At 44.9% G+C, this 16,647-nt stretch overlaps 1 protein-coding gene across 15 annotated transcripts in view; it reads left to right on the top strand.

The window, feature by feature from the left end:
- FOXP1 (forkhead box P1) overlaps positions 1 to 16,647 on the top strand; it is a 498,144-nt gene that overhangs the window by 341,429 nt on the left and 140,068 nt on the right. For all 15 annotated transcript variants that reach the window (XM_045023138.1, XM_045023137.1, XM_045023134.1 and 12 more), the window contains one exon: positions 16,509 to 16,610. In XM_045023138.1, the coding sequence (XP_044879073.1) occupies positions 16,509 to 16,610 (102 nt within the window). The remainder of the gene's footprint in view (positions 1 to 16,508; positions 16,611 to 16,647) is intronic.

Genomic DNA, 16,647 nt, shown 5'->3' with positions numbered 1-16,647 from the left:
TTCAAATCTATCTGGAGCTTAAGCAGTTGTGTTGTCATTAACCTTACGGGGGCTGACTTTAGCTTAGAATCTATGTATGTTCATTATGTTTTGTGTGTTTTCCTAACATTTTCACAAGTAAAAGAAGTCAAGAGAGCAAAAGAGAGACTCAGAGTCTGTGTCTGCAGAAATGTTTCTTTTTGTCTTCCCCAAATTGTTTGCTCTGTCACCATTTGTGAATCAGGCTTGCTAATATTTGTACCAATTTCATGCTAATAAAGATCAGGCTGCTGAAACAAGCATGGCTATTATCTCATTCATATTACCATTGTTTAGACTGGTGATATTACAAAAGAAAAGGGAAACCATGCTCACTTTTGGGGATGGTTGTTAACTTTCATGTGAGGGGCTTTCTCTCCAGATCTTCAGTGTTAATGATTAGGGTATCTGTGCATCTCAGCACTTTTTCAAAGATAGCATTGATTCTCTGTGTAATCTGCATTTGTAACATGTATGTTGTTTATCCTGTCTGTTCAACTAAAGTATTCAATATTTCCTTGATATTCTCCCCTCTCCCTTGAAAGTCCACTAAAATAAGTAGGTAACTTTTTTTATGTGATCATTTATTGCATTTGTATACTGGCTATAAAACATAAGAGGAAATGGAAAATACATAGCCTGACCTATGGAGAAAATCCATCCTCACTGGGGCTTTTTCTGCCTCTGTGAGGTCCCTAATACACTTCAAAATTTTAAACTGTAAACTCCCATCTTCCTAGAAAAAAGAGCGAGGGAGAGAAATCGAGCTGTGTATTCAGCCAAACCACAAGTACAACAAACATATTTTCTAAAATATATTGCTAGGCTGGCTTTTTAATGTTCAGAAGTTGTTCTACTTTGCAGGGGGAAATGGTATTTGCAACTGCCTTAAGGACAATTTGTTTAACAGTAGGAGTAATTGCATGGGGAAAATGGAAAGAGTGACTGAAGTTATTTACTCAGATGTTAGTGTAGGTGTGGGGCAGAAAACTCACTGTGGGAACAGTGGGCTGCTTTTCTTGGTATCTTAGTCTATTTGATGACCATCAAATTTCCCAGCTCGCTGGTTTTGTTTTTTCTGGATGGCATGTTTGATTATTTATCAGAAGGGAAAGGGAGTAGCTGAAGCAAATAAACATGTGACCAAGCTGTGTTTTGTTTTCCACTCAGAAGGCCATGCCCTTTAACAGATATACAGAAAATAATAAGGGTATTGTTTTATGATAAAAGGAAATTGTGTGTGTCATTTTTTAGCAAGTCACTTAACCCTTCGTGGTCTGTGGCCTCCACCTTCTAAAAGCTCCCAAGGTTTGCACCTGGGAGTTAATCTGCTGTTTTTTATGTTTTTGTCAGTGGAATGTTACCACAGATTATTTGTTCCACCATTTGGATTTGGTAGATTTATTATATAGTCATTTCTGCTTCAGCATATCCAGAGGGTTTTTTTTGTATTAAAGTGAGGTGATTGACTAGGTCAGAACCACTTGCAGCTTTGTGGAAGGATGGATGTTGACTTTTGAGCAAAAAATGGACAGCACTGTTAGCTGTTCTGGTATTGCTTCATCCACTGTTACAGTGTGGAGTTAAAACAGTGCTAAATCCATTTCAGACACTCTCTCTTTAACACAATTCTTATTAATATCATCATGGACAGTACGTGGCTTCTAATGAGAGTTTTAAAGAATGTTGACTCTATCTTCTGTGAAAAACTATACACTAAATCACTATCAAGAAATGAAATAGGGGGTTGTCTGATCGGTGAGAAGTAGGTTGCTTGTTTTAAGGTGCTTTTACTGGATTAAAATAAACAAGACTGTGACATACTGGGGTACAATTCAGACCCTTTCGGGGGAGGGGGGCTGTCACCCCTGCCCTGCAACCTGATGTGCCTCACAATGCCTTGCTGAAATAGCTCCCACCTGGGCCACTTACAAACAGCCTTCCAGAATGCAAGTCATACCCTGAGTGCCTATGTGTAACTGCAGCCTGCCAGTTGCAGCCTGGCTCTCACCAGCCTGGGTTATACTGTAGGGTGACCCCAACATATCCCCAGTCCTGGCTTTTCCCCAAAAAATGTGTGTCCTGTACTGCCCAGCCCTCTTCTGGACAGTACAAATATTTTAAATTCATTATTCCTTGAAGGGGATAATATACCATTTTATAATCTTAAATAGTTACCCTGACACTTCATTTTAAACACACTGGATTAGTAAAATAAAGTTTATTAGCTACAAAGAGAGAGCTTTTAAGTGAGTACAAGTAATGAGGCATAAAAGTCAGAAATGGTTACAAGAAAAATAAAGAGAAAACGTTTACTAGTGCCTAACTTAACAAACTATTAGATTCCAGCAACATTTCTCACCACATGCTTCCAGCAAGATTATTGATCAAACTCTTCAGGTCAGGACTCTTCTCTGTCCCCGCCCCATCCCCGAGTCCAGTGGATGTTTTCCTCTGTCATTTTAGGTGCGATGCCAGAAACAGACTGGGCAGGGGGAAGTGTTTAAGGTGTTTGCCCTGCTTTTTATAGTTTCCGTCCATCTTTTGAAAAACATTTCTGGCTGGGAGCTCCGTTTTTTCCCCAACTGTTTGAGTTTTCTTTGTTTTCTATTTCTGCTTGATGACTCTGTTTACTGCTTAAATGCAAATTAAGGCAAGCACACACTAGTTTGTTCAAGATAGGCCACTTTGACCAGTTTGGTGCTACAGGAGTTTCAGACATCATACAGGGAAATCCTGTAACGTCATGTACAGTGTTTCGACACCTATTTTATCAGGACAGTACTGACCGTAAAATTATGAGTTTTCAAATGATATCTTACAAAGCATACCTTGTACAAAGATTGTTACAGTAGTGTGTAGGGTGTGCATTCAGGGCTTTATTCCATCACAATGACATTTGTGTGAAAGGAAACTGAGATGCAGTTTGCTTCACATTGTGCAGGTAGGTATAAATTTAATAGACTGACTTGCTTTCAGAATCTCTCTTTGTCTCTTAGAATTGCATGTCAGTTCGTGTGTTTATTAGCTCCCCTAGTCTGTAATACTAAGTGACTTGCTACTGTACCTTAGGTGTATTATCTAGGGTAAGGGTCATTCTTTTTGACAAGGACCTAGGTTATGGTCAAAAAAGAAAAAAATTATGATTCTTTGAAGTTGCATAAAGAAATCCACATCGGTAGTGGGTCCTGAGGAAGGACTTGAGTTAGGACAAGGTAGTGACTTTATTAAACTAGTTTGTGGAGGCTACTTCTTGCATAACGGGCTTGGTTGGGAGCACAAAGAAGTTTGTGGGAAAAATGGACAAACAGGCGGCAGAGCCTGGTATTGTAGGTTTAGTTCAGGGGGCAGAAGATGACATGGAAGAACACAAGAGCAGATGAGTAGAGAGGGACTAGGTCATGAAGAACCTATAAGGTAAGGACCAAAAGCTTGAATTTGATGCAGTGGAGAAGGGGAGCTAGCAAAGGGTCTCAACGGGCCTGTGGTATAGTCAGAATAACCGGTGAGGAAAATGTTCTTAGCATTAGAGTTTTGAATGGGCCCCGAGGAAGGAGAGACGGGGAGGGGAGAGAGCTAGGGGGTGCTATACTCGAGATGGGAGATTAGGAGAGTGTTAGAGGTGTGGACAAAGACAAAAGGCCGTATCTTAGTGATGTAATGGAGCACACTTCGAACACAACCATGATTTATGGATCTTGATGGAGAGCAGAGTCAAATATGACAGCCAGGCTGTGGGCCTGAGTAACAGGGAGTATGGTGGTGTCAACCGTGCAGAAAGTGTAAGGGAACATAGGAATTGGCATACGAGCTTGGACCAGTGGTCCGTTTGGTTCAGTATCCCATCTCTGGTCATACCTATTACCCGATGATTAAGAGGAAGATGCAAGAAGCCTCAAGACAGAGAATTACGGACTAACCTGCCTATCATGGAAGTTTCTTCCTGACCTGTGACGCTTAGAGGTTGACTGATGCCCTGAAGCATGAGGGTCCAAACCCTCTTTTATTTTGATATGTCTCTAGTGTGGCTGTGGATGTTCTCATTATTGTCTGTCCAACTGTCTAATCCTTTTTGGAATGCTACTGCACTCTTGGCATTGGCGGTAGCTTGTAAAAGTAATTTCCAAAGGATAATTGTGTTGCATATTAAAATTAATAAGTAAATAAATAAAAAATCCCTTGATCAGTTTTAAATTTCTTGCAAGACAGTGTAATAGAATGTCTCCCTTCTATTTCTGCTTTACCATTTTAAAAAATAAGGTTACTAGAACTGAACAGACTGTTTTAGGTAAGCATATGCCACTGAGTTGTAAAATGGCATTGTAATATTAGCAGTATTATTTTCCATCCCATTATTTATAGATCCTAACACTTCGTTTGCTTTTTGACCCCCTGCTGTGCACTGAATAGTGGTTGTATTGAGATGTCCGCAGTGATGGTGAGGTCTTCTTCCTGAGTGGTTACAGATAATTCAGAACTCAATAATGTATACGTGTAGTTAACATTATTCCATTCAATATTCGGTGCCTTTCGATTGTTAACAGAGGGTCCCTTGGAAGTTCCTACAGTTTTCACAAGTCTCAACTAACCTAAATAATTGTCTCACATGCAGATTTTGCCACTATGCTCTCCATCCCCAGATAATTACCGAATTTATAAAAACAGTATTGATGTTTGTACAGAACTTATGGCTGACACTTTAGCCGTATTGAAAATTGGGTTTTTAGTCCATGAGCCTCTGAATGCAGTTTTGCCCTATAATGTTTCGGAATGAGGGTTAAAAATATATTTAAAATACCTTGGCTACATAATAGAAACATGCAAGCTGTCCTGCGCAATATACAGCTCACATCAGAGCCACAGAAAGGCAGTATCCACTCGTACAGGACCTCTTCTTGGATATGAGAATTTCCTTGACTTCTGATGCCCGAAAAGAACCTGCAATAGTGGGTCCTCTATATATTCAATAGTCTGATTCACTTTGGATAAACATGGAGAAGTTCAGAAGCTGATCTAAGCTATCTGGGATAGCTCAGTGGTTTGAGCATTGGCCTGCTAAACCCAGGGTTGCGAGGTCAATCCTTGAGGGGGCCACTTAGGGATCTAGGGCAAAAATCAGTACTTGGTCCTGCTAGTGAAGGCAGGGGGCTGGACTTGATGGCCTTTCAAGGGCCCTTCCAGTTCTAGGAGATAGGTATGTCTCCTATTATTATCAAAAACGGTCTGGACATCTCATAAGATTTTTTTCATCCTTCAAACAGTTCAGTTTGCATTATGAGCTGAGGCCAGTGTCAGGTAGCATTCATTCTATCAGGGTGTATTCGCCCAACCCTCTGCCCAGAAAGGGCACAAGCACTACAGAAGATACTCCAATGCAGATGACAGAATGGCAGCTCTGGAGTGACTCCACTGCCATTCTGTGGTGTTGGAAGGAAGGATTCTTATTTCCTCTGCTGTACTTCCCCTTATTCTGGAGAGCTGTGCCCTTGGGGAAGGATTTGGGCCTGTGGGAGAAAAATAACATATTTTTTTCCTCTCCATTGACCTACATTGAGCTAGGAGACATTTCAGGGGCACAAAGTGGTGTAAATTAGAAATACTTTGGTAAAAAATAATGTGTATAAATGTATAATGGTCCCTGTATTGCTCCAGCAAAGAGATCACTCAGGAAGTGCATGGCTATATCCATCTGCCTAAGCCAGGCAGTCAGGGCCAGCCAATCACCATTTTATTTAACAAATTAATTAATTTTTAGCAAAGCTTTTCCTTCCACCCAGCACCAATATACAGAGCTGACCGATGTCCCCTTGGTAAACGCCAGCCTTCCAGAGACAACTGTGCTGTAACAAATGGGTGGAGGACAGGTGAAGAGTGGACAGGCGGGAGATATGGGCAGGAAGGGTAGCCAAGAACAGGGGTTCTGAGGAGAAAAAGAGCAAGACTGGGAAGAAAAATCAGAGCTGGGGTACGAGAGATGGAGAAAAGGGGGTGGAGAGGAGAGAGGTTCCAGTGCATGTTTTCCTGTTCCGGAAGGGGTTGAAAGCACTGGCTTAAGAGGAGCGGAGGAATCGGACACCTGCTTTTCTTTGCATCTTCTGTATTTTACCTGTCTTTGGGTGCCTCTTGTTTTTGGTTCCTTTCCAAGTTGGTAGCGGGTTCTGCTCACCTCCCCTGGCTCTGCTCCTCCCAGAGGAAGAGTGCCAGATGCTGCTGCTTTGCACCTTTTTGCATACTGCTCTGTTCCCCCTCACTCTCCACACGTTGCTCTGATCCTCAGCTTCTCCAAGGGGCAGTGCTGCTACACTCCAGCATATCCGTTCACTCTGCCTGCCTGGCTCCCACCTCTCTGCGCAACCCCACTTGCTGCTCCAAGAGGAAAGGTGCACAAGAAAGAGGAGTGTGAGTGACATTAACCAACCCTGAAACTATAGTGTAGCCAGACGTCAGAGCTCGGTGATTGCATTGTGCGACTCCAGTCCCAGGAGCTGTGGAACAGAGCAGTGTGTAAAGATGGTTGGGAGCTGCGAAAGAGGACACAATTGACAAACACTGGCTGAAATCTGACCCCTCCTCCCACGTCTGAGAACTAACAGCACTTCCCAGGCATGACTGAATGGAAGCAAGAAAACCCTGTAGGATCTCCACTGAAAAGGAGTGGGTTGGAGCTGGCCTGTTCAGCTGCCATTCCAATATTACCTAACTTAGCCTATGCCTGAGGCCACTAAAATGTTGTTAAACTTGGAAGAAAACTGGATGATAAGAAATCTACATGTCTGATACTGAAGACCCTTTTTGTGCCTGAAACACTGCTGGGATTTTTAAAAAGGGTCTAATTGTGTGAAAACATGACTTCATGTTATTCTTGAAGGTCAGGGAGGAACGTCTCACATCTGGAAGTCTGGGTTGGGGTAATATTCTCTTTCCAGGCATGGTCTTGATTTCTTGTTCTTTTTTTTTTTTTTATTAAAGGGTATAATTAAAATCACAGTAAGACGGTGATACCAGCAAAGAGGTAGCTTCCTGCTTCTGCTACCCATGCTCCTCAGATTGCCATGTTACCAGCCCTGATTACTAGTGACGTGCTGCTTAGATGCTACCATCTCTTCCCTCATAGAGGAGGTTTTCTCAAACTAGGAACCCTAGGCTTATTGGTGGGCATATCTCTCATTTGCCCAGGCCCACATGTGGGGTGCAATCTGTGGCAAAGTCCCAAAAGAAGGGACATAAAAGATGATTCATGCAGGAGTTGAAAAGCCCATAGGGATTTTGTTCTGTATTGTAAATACCTCGTTCTGCAACCTGTGTTACGTGATTCTGTATATCTGATGTAAATAACTATCAACCATAAAACAATGGGCAGGGGTGCAACATTTACGTGAAACATACAGGTAGCACGGGAAGTAGATCAAGTGATGTCCCTTGGAATGAGGGGTATTTGAGGCATGTGACGGTTGAGCATGAATAGGGTCTCATGGGGCCTAAAACTCTTGTCCATCTTTTTATTTAGACCTTTGAAGGTCAGCAAATTCTAATTCTTGATTCCCTGTGTGAAGTTCAGCACGTACTAAAGTCTCACTCTCATGCTTTCATAGATTCGTAGAGGCCCGTCCAATCAACTAGTCTGAACTCCTTTATATCTATGCTTGGCAGAACTCATTTTTTAAAAAATAATTTTGGCGGATAATATCAATGTTTATTTTTAAGCATTTTTTCAGTTTTATCTATTTAAGTTTTCACAGTTGTGGGAAATTACGGGAGGAGAGGTCAGACAATCGCTATTTAATACAGTAGATGTTGAGATTCAGAAAGTTAAAGTTTTATAACTGTTAACAAAGAAACGGTCAACATAACATGTCAAAATGTAAAGTAAAATCCTTAAATCAAGCTCTGATACAGTTCTTAAGCAAGTTCTCATGTTCTCTCTTATGTTACCTGTCTGTAAATTTCAGTTATTACCAATGGAAATATTTTCCCTTGTTCGGTCTGTGTGTAGTGAAATGGACGTTAGTTACAGTTACTGATGAATATCTAATCCTTCCAATCCTGTTCATAGCATAGGCCGTTATTTTTCACCCCATTAGCCCTGTATTGAGCTTCCGGGACTCAGCAGGGTTTCCCCTGCAGTAACAACTCCTGCTCAGAGGGGGTTTTGGTCTAGCACTGGGTGCAGAGAGACTTTACATCCTCTGTTGTTAATATTCCCTTTCTTCTTTCCCCCCCCGCCCCCGTGGTGCCCTGGTAGCTTGGAGCCATATGCTGGGAAGAAGAGTTGGTGGTTGCTGCCTGCCTCAGGGCTGGGGGCTCAAGCAGGAGAAGATTGGGACGATAGATTAGGGCTATGGAGGCTTCCCTTGAGCCATTATTTCCTTTCCCCGTACGTCCCCCTTGAGCCCTTTACCTGCTCATCCTAGACCCATCGCCCAGGGCGGGTGCAAGGATGTTTCGCGCCCTAGGTGAAATTTCCACCTTGCACCCCCCACCCCCGAGCCCTGTGGCAGCTCGCCGCCCCCCCCATCCTACGGTGCCCCCCCCCACGGCAGCTCCCCCCCTCTGCCCTGTGGTGCCCCCCCCCCGCGGCAGCTCCCCCCGGCCCAGGGAGCCATGCGGCAGCTCCCCGCCCCAGCTCACCTCTGCTCTGCCTCCTCGAGCACGCCGTCACCGCTCCACTTCTCCCGCCTCCCAGGCTTACGGCACCAGACAGCTGATTGGCGCCATAAGCCTGGGAGGGAGAGAAGCAGAGCGGGCTGATGTGCTCAGGGGAGGAGGTGGAGCAGAGATGAGCTGGGGTGGGGAGTTCCCCTGCATGCCGCCCGCCCCCCACACTTGCTGCAGGCGGCCCTCCCCGCGCCCCCCTGCCCCAGCTCCCTCCGCCTAAATGCCGACAACGACCGGGGCGGCCAAAGATCCGGCCGCCGCGGTCACCACCGAAGGACCCCAAATGCCGCCTCCCAAATGCTAGCGGTGGTCGCCTAATGGGTTGCATGGGCCCCTGTTTCCCAGGGGTTCACATGTCACTCTCCAGTTTGTCTGGGTCAGCCTTACTGCATCTGGAAAAGCTTTGGGGAGAGAAACAAGCTGGAGTGTGTTAGGCCTCGCACTGAAGGGTGCTAGGCCCAGGCTACTAGAACTGTATATCCTTTAGTAGTCGGGTGTCTCATTATCAGCAGGTCGATGTGAATATTGAGAACCTGGAGGGTGAGGCTGGAGCTCATTTGCTTTGATAAAAATAGGGTCTGATGGAAAAACCGCTTGAGAGCCAATGCCATAGTATATTGGCTTCAATGGAGGAACAGTTAACAAGAGGCTCTGTAATTATATTTCCAATGTACAGTTCCTGTAAAGATTGAACATGGCACTGTAAATTTACTCGTCCCTTCTGTGGGTAAAAACGTCCCCTCCCCCGCCCCCCAATGTTTCCCACCCTTTAATCCCCTTCTCAGATTAGCAGCTGCTGGTTTTCTGAGGTCATTGGAGTTTCTCCAGTTTTATATTGGGAGCAAAATGTTGCCCTGCCCCCAGTCTTGTGTTTATGACTTTAAAATGATTGTGGAAATTGAAAGATTGAGTTGCTCGTAGTGAAAGCATTCAGTTACAGCCACAACTTAAAGCTGTAGGAGAATGGGTGTCCTGGGCAAAGAGCTGAGTAATGGCATTCTACCTAACTGGCCAAAAAAACCCCAACAAAAAACCTGTCCTGATGATCTCAAAGGGATAATTTGTTCCTCTCTGTGTGGAATTGGTTGGCAAGTGTTAAATGGCTGCTGCCTTCCATCCCATAGTTTGTGTTTCAATGGTGAGTGCAGTATGTCTCCCTTATATCCTTTAGAAATCGAGCATTGGGAGCTTGGATGAAAGATGCTGTATCAGCATTATGCTGAAGTCAATGGTAAAACTCTCAGTGGATTCAATGACGGCAAGATTTGGGCACTTATCATGTTGTTTCTTTTTACAGTGTCCCTGCAATACAGAATTTAATTCTTTCTAGCCATAGAAACAGACACTCCCTGACAACTGCACACTTACAAAAGAGCATACTCGCTGCCTGTTTGGGGTCTGTATGAAATGAGCTTGGTGGGCTCCGTCCACTTTCTAGCAATAAGGCAACCGTGTCACCAAAGCTGTTCTCACAGCTGGCAGTTAGTGGTATTGGCACCTCTGCTTCCAGTCTTGGCAGAAGCAAGTATCAAATGGGGTAAGGTTCTACCCTCTCGTGCCTCGTTCAGCCAGGCAAGAACAAGGCAGGTGAGCAGGGCAGCAAGGGGAAGGTAGGTGTGTAACAGTCCCATGGATTGGTAAAGGGCTTTAGTCTCCATTGCAGACAGTCTAGCACCTATCAGCACTGAATTCATATATAAATAAAAACATGCCTTCTCATATACTGGATTCAAATACAGTCTTGATTGGGAATCTTTGTGCTGATGATGGCTGAGGGACTGAATTTGCTGTCAAATTAATTTCTCCGTATACCCTGGCTTGGAGTATTTTTATGGTGCTGGCAGCCACAACAGGTTTCTCAAACTGACCTGTAAATCTCAGCCTTGCACTAGAGTGGTTATTGTGTCTGCGGGAAAAGAGGTGATCCAGAACTGAGCTAGTACTGAAACGCTTTCTCTCTCGAGCACCGATTGTCGGAATGTATTAAATGATGGGGGGAGGGATAGCTCAGTGGTTTGAGCATTGGCCTGCTAAACCCAGGGTTGAGTTCAATCCTTGAGGGGGCTGTTTAGGGATCTGGGGTAAAAATCTGTCTGGGGATTGGCCCTGCTTTGAGAAGGGGTTGAACTAGATGACCTCCTGAGGTCCCTTCCAACCCTGATATTCTATGAGTGCTGGTGTAATGATGGTTTCTGCCCACTGGGGTTGAATTGAGATCAACAAATTAATTTCAAAAGGTTTACTCCAAATAGGCTTTTGACATAGCTTCTGCAGGAAGCTTTCCCTCTTAAGCTAACCATCTCTTTCTCTTCCCCACGTGTGTGATGACTGTGGATTAGCCTTGAAAACGACATAGCCAAGAGGGGTTGATCTCAGGTGGGGGTGGAGAAATTTGAGAAGAAATTAGAGGAAGACCAAGTGACGGGGAAGCGGCAGTACTGCCGTAGACCCAGTGGTGACGTGGTGCAGCTCGGCAGTAAGCACCGTATCTGGGAGCTGTTCCTCACCACAAGCAAATTTCCACATTTTAGAGGCAGGATTATCTGTTGTTTGACTTAATAAGCAAAAGAGCCAAATCACGAAGGAGAAGATATGGAAAATGCTGTTTCTGGGCTTAGTTCCCACTGCTTGCCCCAGTGCTGCCCCAACACTGTGTCTTTGTTGCCCTCTGGTAGGATCACTTCCCTCCTCCTTCCCTCTCACATATTCTCTGTGGCTCTCTTCTGCTACTCACCTGCTGCTCTCCCCCCTTTGCTTCCCCAACCTGATTTGTGTGCTTCTCTTCTGCTCTCTCCCTATACCAGTCTCTCCTTGTGGGGTTGCTCTGAACCTCTTTCACCCCCTGCTCCGACACCATCAGTTCTCAGTGCTGCTAGCGGGGCGGGGAGGGGAGTTCTTCTGGCTCCCTGCTGCTGCTTGTGAAGGGACAGGAAAGAGCTGTATGAAGTAATCAGAGGGTCAGCGCTGCCCTCACTCAGTTGCAGGGATCTCAGCAGCTGGAGGGGTTAGGGAAGGAGTCCAGCCTGCTGAGCCAGGGTTTGGTTCTGTCCTTGCTCAGGTAGGGTGACCAGATGTCCTGATTTTATAAGGACAGTCCCAGTGTTCGGAGCTTTTGGCTTATATAGGCACCTATTACCCCCCACCCGCTGTCCCAATTTTTCACACTTGCTATCTGGTCACCTATGCTCAGGTCTTCACCACTTAGGCACATGCCTGGGGTATGGGAATGAAGTAGCATTGCCAAGCCTCCAGGATTGTGCTGGAGTCTACAGGAATTAAAGGTTAATCTTTAATTAAAGATTATGTCATGTGATGAAACCTCCAGGAATCCGTCCAACCTGAATTGGCAACCCTAGAATGGAGAGCTGCTTTTCAGCTGCTCCCTACCCTCATAATCTACCTGACCAGCTAATTGACCAAAGCACTGAGCTTGGGTTGGGCAGTGCATGGCTGTCCAGCTTTAGGGCAGGACTGTTCTACTTGGAGAGAGCAGCTTTAAGGCTTCATGGTCACAGCAATCATCAGTCTGGCTGCAGAGAGTTTCACAGCCAGCTCGAGTAGAAACCAGTCGTTTCTTGCACGGCTAGTTGTTCTGGGGATCTTCAAAATTTCTGGCAGCCAGTTTTAGTTTGTGCAACCTCTCAGCTGCCAGAACGGATAGAATATGATCATATCACATGAAATGCATGCAAGGTCTGCTATAGCAACTGTATTTCAAAGAGACAACACATATGGTGGATGGTTCTTTTTGGAATAATATCTATAAGCTGAAGATGTTTTATTCAAAAAGACTGTAGCTTGAAAGGTTAGGGATGTGCTGATTGTTTGATATATGTTTAAAGAGAGGCTCCTGTGTGGGGTTTTTTTTTTTTTGCCTATTGAATCTAATTACTGGGAACTAAAATGATCATTTGATTGCACATTTATCTGGAATTATTCTTCTGCAGAGCCAGTCTTAATAATATATAATAATATGTTGCACTTGTACTGTATGGCATTTCTTGTCTGAGAAACTCCGAGCGCTTTACCAAGTATTCATTAATTAAATAAGCTGCACAACACCCCTGTTAAGTAGGTGAGTGAGTATTCTTTGTCCATCCCCATAAACCATGCAGGAATCTTTTTGCTGCTCCCGTCCCACCCTTTGAGGCATTTTAACTACTAACCAGGTTAATTAAATAGAAATAACTCGAATTGGAGGAATTCATTTTCTAAAGATAATTGCAAAGCATAATATTGATTAATTTTAAGCATTTAAATTTTTTATCAATTTAAATTTTCACAGTTGCCCAAGATTATGGGATCTAAGCATTTTTCTGTGTTTATTGATTTACATTTTCACAGTGGTGGGAAATTATGTGGGGTTAGATAATTATTTAACGACTATAGATGTTGAGATTCAAAAAGCTAAAGCTATATAACTATTAAACAAATTGTCAACATCACATGTCAAAATACATAAAGTAAATATCCCTAAATCAAACTCTAATAAGTTCTCCAGCAGCATTTTTCTTTCTTTGTCTATCTGTAAATTTTGATTTTCATCAATGGAAATATTATTTTCCTTGTTTTGTGAGTATGGTGAAATTGACAGTTATTAACATTTGCAGCTAAAAATCTAATCAGTCCAAGCCTAAAAATAATATTTTGTCTTCACTATACATAGCAAGTTCCACAGAAAGATCTCCCAGTCGTTCCTGCTGGATTTTATTAATTCATGACCAATAGAATCGTTCTGTCCTATAGGCTGAACTACCAGAGTAGTCCTTGCACATGTACACGTGTGCACTCACACACACAATTTCTTTGAAGATATGATTTGTGTGCATAGTTGACAGCTTCTCACGCTCCTTGCACCCTTTAAGGATCACAGGACTCAGATACACATGCATGTCAAAATGCCATTTTTTCCGTGTGTGGCAGGTGCACTGAGCTTTGAATAGCTATCCCTAAATTTAGAATCTCAATTTACGTTTTCTTTTATCCCGCCAATCTCTGCTGGAAATCACAGCCGCATTTAAAATCTTACTGATCTGACGAAGACTTGTTATTAAAGCGCGTATTGGAAAACAGTGCTATCAAGGTGAATGAAGGCAGGATATGAGGGGAGGGTCTCCTCCATAGTGCACTGGTGAATCAGCCATTAAACAAGGGCACAGCAAAACTCTCAGCACTTCAGGAGCCCAATTCTGCAAGGTGCTGAGTGTTTCCCAAAATCCAATGTGTACCTTCCTCTCCCACTGAAATCAAGGGCAGGAGGAGGGAAAGGAGAAGAGACACAATCCTTAGTTGTACTCGGTAAGCACTGGGTGCTGATGAAGCAGGAAGAAGCTGTTTGTGCCTCCCTTGTCTTGAGCCTTTTTCTCTGCCCCTCACAGCATGGTTTAGAGCAGTGATTCTCAGTCTTTTGGAGATCAGGACCTATTTGTAAATGTCTGTGGCCTGTCATGACCCAGTAAATAGTCTGGGGGTGGAGGCCTTGGGGTGGTTTTGGTCCATTCCTGCCCCCCGGAGAGGGTTGGGTCCTGCCCAGCACTCACCTCGCAGTGGTGGCTCCTGCAGTTCCTGTGCTGTGGGGCTGGCTGAGTGTGGCTCTGGGGTTGCAGTGCTGCTCAGCGTAAGGCCTACCCCCCTGATTGGACCAAATTTCTGTGAGTGGAGCTGGCTCATGGGGTTGCCGTGCCACTCACTCAGATTTGGCCTACCCGGACTCCCGTCGTCATGACAGCTGGGCCAAACCTGAGCGGTGCTGGGGCCCCCGAGGTTACAGTACCTGGAGCAGGGAGGCGAGCCCAGCCAGCTCTGTGGGCTGGGAGCCACAGGAACGGCCACAAGACCCTTTAAACATTCTGGCAACCCAATACTAGGTCCCGACCCATGGATGGCGAAACCGAGCAACCCCACGGACTAATTCACCAGAGGTTGATTGCTGTAGTGCAGTGGTGCTACAACCAACATTCCCTTTCTCACAGCGTCAGTGCGGGGGGTTGGGAGGGAGAGATGTTAGAGCAGGCCTCCCTGGTTGTTTGCCACCTGGGGGCTCACTCCCTCCAGGGGAACCCCCGTGGGCCAGCTTCAGTGACTGTCAGGCCCCTCCATGATGCCAGGCTCTGGTCGTGAAGATTTGTGTTTAAAAGAGAGTAACATCTTGCTGTTTGAGGGCACCCTCCTGTGCGGTGCTGAGCATCCTCAGGAGCCACTTTGAAGTCAGTGGGTCCCTTCACGTAGAAATTCGCCTCATCGTCAAGCGTTTCCCAGCTGATCTAGGAACTATGCTGTACATTTAACACTTTACACGTAGAAGAAGCCATTCATTTCACACACAAATAGTAAACCCCTAAGCAAATTTCATTCCTCCATCAAACGTGTGTTAATTAAATGTCTCCAAGAGCATACACAGTATAGGAGTGTGGCAGTCTCCCGCCCTCCTTCCATGTAGGCATCTTGCATTGGGACTATTTTTCTTGTTTTACATTAATGAAGTCTTCAGTCTGCCCACTTTTACACCTACACATGTACTGAACATCTCCAAGGAGACAGAGAAACCCTGAGTCCAGCAATGGTGAATCCTCCGGTGAGACAGCAGGCTAGAGTCCCAGGCAACTCTTCGAGGCATCTTAATTTCCAAATGTCCACTGCAGATAGTCTTTGGCTCTTGCAGGCAGGCTCTCTCCAGTGGCCCTCTCCTTTGCATCTGAAATGCTGGCGAGTGCACCAAGCGTCTGCAAATGGGCTAGGGGGAGGGACATTCTTCCCATTTTCTCTCTCCTCCCCCCTTCTTGCCCCCATCTCATCAAGCAGTGTAGGCGTTTCACGGCTCCCTGGCTCCAGTTCTGAGCCCCTTTCTCAGTGTTGGGAGCGTGTTTCAGAATGTTCCAGCACCACCTGATCTGTCTCGCATCTTTCTCCCATGAACCAGGCCCCCACTCTTGAGTCCCCTCTTAAAGGTACAGCGTTCCCTGGTTGCTCTTTATTCACCTCCCATTGAAGCTTGCTCGTGGGCTCTGTAGTCGATGTGTCACAATCTCGTCAGACTCTTTGGGTGCCAGGGATACAGCACATTCTCCTTGGGCTGTTTTTTCTCTGCCCTCTCTCCCCCTTACCTTCACATGGCTCCCACTACCAACTGAGCCTTTACAAAGAAGCATTATTGACATTAAAAAGCAGTGCCTCCTGAGCCTGAATGCCTCCTTTTATTGCATTGCATCTCTCTTGCCTAATGCCACTACCTCTGGCTGCTCCTTCTGTGGTAACTTTCCAGAAACCTTTCTTGCCTATTCTGGCCCTAGGAGGATTGCACCCATTATCATGACCCACAGCATATGTGTTAACACCCTTCCTAGAAGGGACAATCCAGTTAACTGCCCTGCTTTGCTGTAGAAACTCCAGACCATAACGGGAACAAAAAAAGTATGAAGCCTGCCAAGTCTTTATAGTAAGCCATTTTCCCAGGACCCAACATCCAAGCCAATCTGATGGATGTCTGGGCTTTTCCAGCTACATACAGTTAGATAAATCTACAGTAGTCACCATGGAAAAATCAGCAGTTACCCACAGTTACCACATAGTAGCAGTAACTCCACTATTTTCGTATTTCCCTGTGGTTAAAATGAGAGATAACTGGTATGTCACAACATTGTGTGTGAGTGCTCAGATTTTTAATGGAAGCCACTGTAGTATGAGCACACACATGCCTCAGGATTTCTTTGGTGAGCGTGCTTCTGGGAGTAGATCAATGTCTGATGTTCAAAGGGATGTCCTGATCAAATACTATGCATGCCGCTTCCCAAATTTTGTACTGTACAAACTCAATTTTTAAAATTCTGTTCTTCCAGGCTCTGCAGGTGGCACGGCAGTTTCTACTGCAGCAACAGCAGCAGCAACAAGTTAGTGGATTAAAGTCACCCAAGAGGAATGACAAACAACCAGCCCTTCAGGTAAGAAAAGTGTGTGTGTGTGTATGCAAATACATTG

The sequence above is a fragment of the Mauremys mutica genome, chromosome 7, assembly GCF_020497125.1.
Source record: "Mauremys mutica isolate MM-2020 ecotype Southern chromosome 7, ASM2049712v1, whole genome shotgun sequence".
NCBI lineage: Eukaryota > Metazoa > Chordata > Testudines > Geoemydidae > Mauremys > Mauremys mutica.
Note: the sequence above shows the minus strand (reverse complement) of the source record. Positions and strands in the feature narration are given on the sequence as shown.